Below are 7,727 nucleotides of genomic sequence, written 5' to 3'. Positions count from 1 at the left end.
TTTCCTACTTGCTAGATTTGACCAATCTTCCATAGCCTACGTGCACAAGTAGTTTGAGTAGAACTACTGATCTTCATTATCTCCCTGCTTGTTGACATCTTATCATGTATTTATTGTATTATTTCATGATCGCTAAACGTTTGATTCTTTTTAATGTTGTCATCAGTTAACTTCATTCAACTGCACTTGTATGTAGGCCGTTCAGTTGTGGACGTTCATAAATTGTGGTAGGGGGCGGAGAAAGGCGTAGAAAGGCGCAGATTACTCGAGGAAGTGAAAGATTGATAAATACGACATACACTTGGGCAAAACAGCGTTTGAGTAAAGAGAGTAAAGAGTTTAATCAATAATTACATGAAGCAAATACAAACATTAAGTAAAAGTGAAGGAGAATGATACAGATCTCTCTCTTTACTGACTTATAAGAGCCAAAGCACATCAAGAGAAGGAGAAAAAGAGAAGAAAAGTTTCAAAGATACATGGAAATTTATCTTGTATTTGTATTGAAGAGTTGAAGTGGAAGACAAACTAGATGTTCTGATGAAAAACAATGAAGAACGAGTTAAACATTTACATCAGATTCATGTCTCTCTTAAAAGTGTTATGACCTTCTTCTCCAATGTGAATTTTCTGGCACTCTTTCAGTGCATCTTCTGTAGTAAAGGACTTCAGCACTGAAACACACACCGCTGTGTCTTTTCTGCAGTAATATTACTAATGAATCTTCTCCTTTGTGTGAATCTTCAGGTGTTTCTTCAGGACTGACGCCCAATGAAACTGTTTACTGCACTGATCACAGTTAAATGGTGTTTCTTCATAATGAGAAGCAGAAGTGATTTCAGAGCGAAAGCCTGAGCCACTTCTACCCAGTGTGAACTCTCATGTGACGCTTAAGAGTTGATTTGTGTCTGAAACTAGTTCTGCAGTGAACACACATGTGCGGCTTTTCTCCAGTGTGAATCCTCGCATGTGATTTCAGACTTTTTAAATCATTAAATCTCTTGCCGCAGTGTGAACACTTGTAAGGTTTTTCTCCAGTGTGGATCCTCTCATGTGTTTTCAGATGTGATGACAGACTGAATCTCTTGTCACAGTGTGAACACTTGTAAGGTTTTTCTCCAGTGTGAATTCTCTGGTGCAGTTTTAAACTGTCCACTCTAGTAAAAGTCTTCTCACACTCAAAGCATATGTACTCTCTCACACCAGTGTGGATTTTCTGATGTCTTTGTAAATATGGCAGAAGTGAAAAACTCTTCCCACACACAGAACATGAATGCGGCTTCTCCTTCGTATGAACTGTCAGGTGTGTCTTCAGGTTTGATGCACAGACAAAGGTTTTGCCGCATTGATCACATGTGAACGGCTTCTCTCCGGTGTGGATCCTCATGTGACGCACAAGACTATCTTTGATTCTGAAACTGTTTCCACACTGAACACACATATGTGACTTCTCTCCAGTGTGGATCCTCTTGTGTTTGTTCAGATGTTGTTTTTGAGCGAAGCTCTTCCCGCATTGATCACATGTGAACGGCTTCTCTCCAGTGTGAACTCTCAAGTGAATCTCAAGACCTTGTTTGCTTGATAAACTCTTTCCACACTGAGTGCAGGTGAAAGATTTCTTGGCTCCTCTTTTGTTTAAAAGGGCCATTTTAGTCTTTGAGTGACTCAAAAGTTTTTCTCCAGGTTTGACATGATGTTCCTCCTCCACTTCACTCAGTTCTTCTCTTTCCTCCTTCACTTCTCTCAGTTCTTCTCTCTCCTCCTTCACTTCACTCAGTTCTTCACTCTCCTCCTTCACTTCACTCAGTTCTCCACTCTCCTCCTTCACTTCACTCAGTTCTTCACTCTCCTCCTTCACTTCCATCGGGTCTGACAAGAAAGAAAAAGATATAATCAAATTTGCAGCACATCAATAATTCAAAGAGAAAAATATGAAAGTGAGCCCTGATGTAATGGCAGAAAGTTCCAGTAGACAATTGCTATAAAATATTATGATAAATAATATGGTTTTTATTAATTAAGTGCATGAATGAGGTATATTGATATTTCAATTATTATTTTTAAGACATTATAGACACAAAAGTGAGAAATATTAAATATATTTGATTAATGACACAATTACTTTGTGTACTATTTAATGTAATATTAACATTTATACAATAGTGCCTAGTGGTGTGCAAATAAAATTATTTCTCAGTATTTGTTAGGATTTTTTAACAAGGTAAAACAATTGTCCCAACGTCTGAATCCAATGGTGTGGAAGGAGGTTTTCTGCATGCTCTGTCTTATCGGTGCACAAAGTAATTTAATTACAATTCTGTCAGCCATTCTGGAAAGTTCACTTACTTGATATTTTGCTGTTTGCTGCTTAAAAAATAATAATCTAAAATATATACACTGTATTTAAACACAATGTTGTAAACTATATTAGAAGGTGTCTGACATTTTGCTAAAACAGTAGCAAAAAAAAGCGAACCAGATATAAAATAAGTGTAAATAAGGGAGATAATTTGATCTGATGTTGACAATCAATATACAAATTTCTCCAACCTCCCTCTACTGACCATTTGTTGAAAATCTGTACCATTTCATAGTTTAACTGTTTATCTAAAAGTGATGAAGTGCTTGAATGTTTCTAACATGAATGTTCTTCAGCATCATGAATGAATGAAGAATAAACACCAACCTCTTTGTTCTTCAGGATCTTCAGTGTGTTTCATTCTGCAGGGTTCTGGATCACTCATGTTCTCACTGTCCTCTTTAATAAACTCAGTCTTTGCAGATTTCAGCTCTTCCTGATGCTCTGATGCTCGTCTTCACTTGTAGCTGATGGGAATTTACAGCATTTATTGGAGAATTGCTGTGGGAGGAGCTTCATTGATGATGTGACTGATGTGGGAGGAGCTTATCTTCCAAAATATAAAAATTTAATTATATTAAAATTGAAATAATATTATACAAAAAATATATCAGTTAGTGAGTGTTTTTAAACTAAATACACATCTGTAAAAAAGTCTTTTTGTCTATCATAAAGTAACTGATACTCATTCAATTCATAACCCAAAAATTATGCTCCTTCTTCATTCAAATATAGGAATATTGTTGTGGAGTCTGTCACTTCATTAAAAATGCCCCCCCCCCCCAAAAAAAAAAAACGTTACTATCCAAGAAATTATTCAATCTAACTAAGTCGAGTGCTTTTGCAAAAGCAACTCCAGAGTCCAGTATCAAACATATATACTCAAAGGTAATCAATACATTTGTTTTTATTATGCTTCTGCCCTGAGCCAGATATAATAGTACAATGTCTTTGATAATATTCTCATAGATTTCACTTACTCCAGTTAATAATCAAGAAAAATATTCTACAATATGCAGAAATAAAGAAAAACATTAATATTTTAATGTAAATTCGTCCAAATAAAAAATAATGATAAGAAAAACTGTTAAACTCAGAAATAAATGTATAATCATCAATTACCCTCAGTCTGCTGACACCAATGAAATGAGCTTTAAGTGTAAATTTACAGGAGATCTGAAGACATCAGCATAATAAATGAGGTGAAAACAGGAACTATTGTCATGAAATAAAGAGTGTTTTCAGCAGATCTGTTAATATTGATGAGCCTCAGACTATCAACACTCATTCAACAAGCCATTCAGGATCATCAGCAGATCATCTCACTTTATTCTGAGTGTTTGCTGTTAGAAACACATTATTTGAGTCAGGATACATGATAAAAGACTGTTAAACTGCTCTAATGAAAAACAATACTGTGTTAACATGGATAAATCATCAATAATAGAACAAAATAATTAAATAACCAATCTTTGTGAACCTCTACAGGCAAATAACTACAAAACTATAATATGTACATTTAAAATTAGTTTGACTTTATAATAACTATTAATTGCAATAAGTAATTCAATCATTAACATGTTACAGATTTGTATGTACAGAAACTGACAATGATCATAATACTCTTAAAATTAAAAGAAAATGTAACGTTTCTGGTGTCAAACTTCAATAAAATGTATCTATATTCCCATGGATATATAGATTTGAAATTTCCCTAGTTCGTTACTCATACAGGGGCAATATAAAGTCAATTTTAATGAGTAAATGTAATCTGCCAAAGATAAATGTCGACAAAGAAATAAAGGTAAACATGAAAAAGGCAACAGCAACACTTGGGATCGATTCCTATCAATTCCCCTCACAGATCTCAAACTCTTGACTTGATATTCAGTAACAGTTCTCACTCCAAACAGAGACAATCACACAAACGAACACAAACTCGCTCAGGTCTGAATGAACTCAACATATTCTCCTCATGCTCGCTGCTGCTGCACTAAATGTTTATTTCAGAAGGAAGACCCCAGAAAAGACGCACAAGTATCGCTGTGATCGATGAAAACAATACAGAAATGAGCCTGTCGCTTAATCAAACTGTATAAAGTGTGTGTGATGGTTGTGTAAATATGAGAAATACTGTGAACTGCTCTCCTCACCTCAGAAGACTTGACACTGAAACTCAATGAGGGAAGAGACGGCGCGATCGGCCTCCAAAGCATCACGGGCGCGCACTGTTGAAGATTTTATTATTGCGAAAATAAGTAATTTAGCTATATATTTGTACACTATTATTTCCTTTCTGTGTTTGTCTTTGGGTTTTACTTTGGAAGCCTGAAGGGCCAGAATGTTGATGCAACAGAGAATTCTATTTCAGTAATGTCACATGGTACAAAATATTTCTCAAAATATCTATAGAATGTATTACCATTTTTGGAAGGGATGTAGGTATATACGTGAGAAGCTGCCACTGAGCTGGAGCGTCTTTCTGCAGGACCTGTTCGGCTTTGTTTGTGAAATAAAATCTAATATTTCTGGAATCAAAGATCTCTGAGAAGTGATTTCCCAAAAAGATTGAAACCACAACAGCACCAACTGAAGAAGCCTGAGATTTTTATTGAAATTAATGACTATTTAACGTTTTTTGGGTTAGATTGCACTTTGCAGAGACTCTCTCAACCGCCTGCTCATAGAGATCAATTTATATTATAAAGGTCATTTTTAGGAAATTTAGGTTGTAGCTCATTGTCTATGTTACTGTGATTGTAAATAACTGAAATTTGTGTTTTATGAGTTATTGATCCGGGAAGTTCGAATATGTGAATTGCCAACTTCACTGAACTGTTAATAATGTAGACAGACAGCAATCTCATTCAGTGTCAGTCATAAATATAAATATAATTTATTATGCATTTAAAAGCTATTTTGAGAAAATTAAACATGGAAAGCTCAAAAAGCAATCATATCAGGCTACTTCATAACTTTCAGATCTCAAATTATTCCTGATTCAAGCAGAATCAACAGAAAATAGAGGTAAAAATGAGGTGTTGATAAAAATTATAACGTTTAATCAATCATTGCATGATGCAATTACAAACATTAAGTAAAACTGAAGGAGAATGGACAGATCTCTCTCTTTACTGACTTATAAGAGCCAAAGCATCTCAAGAGAAGAAGAGAAGAAAAGCGTCCAGTTTCAAAGATACATGAAAGTATATCTTGAGTTTGAGAAACTAGATGTTCAGATGAAAAACAATGAATAACGAGTTAAAATAATATCAGATTCATGTCTCTTTTAAAAGTGTTATGTCCTCTTCTTCAGCTCTTGAACTTTTGCCTTCAAAATGTTTTTGTTTTTTTTGTTTTTTAGTGAATTTCCTTTAATAGGTTATTTTCATTGCCATTTAAGTGAAATTGCTGAACTTAAATATACGAGCTTGATAAAAATGATCATTCTAGAAGAAAATTTCAGATGGCACTTTTGCATCTGAACTCTTCGTATATATCCAGTGGAACCTCCTTGGACATTGTCAGAATGACAGACAAAGCCTTTCTTTAAAACGAATTTCGTTTTGTATTAATTGTATCTTAATTTTAATCAGTGTTTCATTATCAAATTTTCTCGATTTAATAAATAAAAATTAAATATAGCAGACAATAAATAGGCCTAATCAAGACATGGAGGCGCCAGCGCCTGAACTGGAGCTAACGTTAAGCTATCATCCATGAACCGAAATTTAACGTATAAGGTAGCCTACTCGCCTCACACACCTAAAAAAAAAAAAAAAAATAAAAAAAAAATAAATATATATATATATATATATATATATATATATATATATATATATATATATATATATATATATTATCTACAGAAATCTTTACTTTTAAACAGAACCCTTCAAAACAAAATAAAACGATGTAATCCGTATGGTATCTCTCTCCGGCGCGTTCACTACTGTGAAGATTGCGAGTCAGACTTCATCTTTGCAGCCGACACAGAAAACACTTGTTTATTAATAGACAACTAAAATGTCTCATTGCAATATTTTACATATTCATAATCATTACTTTTGCTGGTTCTTGACAGTTATGAAAAATTGAGTGTGAGTGATTTGTTCACTTCACACAAAAAGATCTTGGAATGAGATGGCTAATGCCTGGCTCACACTACAGGAGTTTTAAAATCCTAACCGATTTTGAAATCTGGTTACAGCACACACTTAAGGAGAATCTTTGCAGATTTTCTTCCCTCAAATCTTAAACGTGTTGTGTTGTGTCGTGTCGTGTCGTGTCGTGGCGTGGCGTGGCGGGCCGGGCTCGTACACAACATGCTCGGGTAGGGTCGGGCTTGATTTTTTTGGGCCCAATCTAAGCTCTTAACTTAAAGTACCGGTAGGTTCAAAGTGCTCAAGTGCAGAGGTTCACTCTGTGCGTGTGTAGGCTACTGTATGTGCGTGCGTGTGTGTGTGTGTCATGGGCATGGCAATGCATATCCCATATGTTTCCATGCTTTTCCACTTCAGATCTGTTGCGTGAGATCACGTGAGGCGCTTCCTCTGGCACAATAATCTTAATAACATTTTGTAGTGTGTGGTGCACCGCGATTTTCAAACCTTGTAGTGTGAGCATGCTTTAGATTTGAGGGAAGAAAATCTGCAATTAATTTTTTTTTAACCGACTACCGACTAGAGCGTAAACTTGACGGCACTCCTAAGAAAATGAATAAGTAGCTACATAACATTCACAAATATTACACCATTAAAAAAATACATAGGCTACTGAGTTACTAAAACATTCTTTGTCAAATAACACACCTGTTTGTTCACAGTTTTAACGTTCATGTTTCCATTTGTTTAATTTCAAGATCTGAGGTGAATTATATTCATTGTTGCTTTTACAGCTACAAAGCTGGAGCACTAAATGATATTCAAAGTCACATTTCACGCTTTTAACATTAAATAAAGCACATAAACAGTACCAGAGATTATCATTGCCAGTTTGCCACACTTTGTGTTTGATGTTCCAGCGCGACGTCGCAGGAAAATAGAAACCGTTTCTAAATTAGAAATGTCGCATGTCGCCGTCGCGTCTGGTTAGGACAAAAACTCTGATTAACATGGAAAAGATACCTTTTATCGCGTGTCGCGGCGTCGCGTCTCATGTAGTTAGTTAGGACACGGTGTTAGGCAATTTTAATCTGACAATTTGACCGGAGAGATTTAATTTTGTCGGACATTTAATTTTTTTTCCGGCCAATGTCCGGCAATTACCGGACAACGGAAACCCTGGAACGGACATAAAGGTGAGATCTGATGTAATAGCAGAAAGCAACTGCTATAAAATATTACAACCACTTTTATGCATTTTTATA

General features: G+C 35.2%; 1 protein-coding gene across 1 annotated transcript; it reads right to left on the bottom strand.

Annotated features, from left to right (window-relative positions):
• Positions 1 to 319: 319 nt before the first annotated feature.
• LOC308693914 (uncharacterized protein) lies at positions 320 to 2,909 on the bottom strand. The gene is made up of 2 exons (XM_081371068.1): positions 2,687 to 2,909; positions 320 to 1,869 (listed from the first exon to the last, which is right to left on the bottom strand). Exons 1-2 carry the CDS (start codon positions 2,742 to 2,744, stop codon positions 863 to 865), a joined length of 1,065 nt encoding a protein of 354 aa, XP_081227194.1. The 5' UTR covers positions 2,745 to 2,909; the 3' UTR covers positions 320 to 862.
• Positions 2,910 to 7,727: the final 4,818 nt, after the last annotated feature.

The sequence above is a fragment of the Scardinius erythrophthalmus genome, assembly GCF_964197995.2.
Source record: "Scardinius erythrophthalmus genome assembly, chromosome: 1".
Classification (NCBI taxonomy): Eukaryota; Metazoa; Chordata; class Actinopteri; order Cypriniformes; family Leuciscidae; genus Scardinius; species Scardinius erythrophthalmus.
This window is presented reverse-complemented; position numbering and strand designations above follow the sequence as displayed.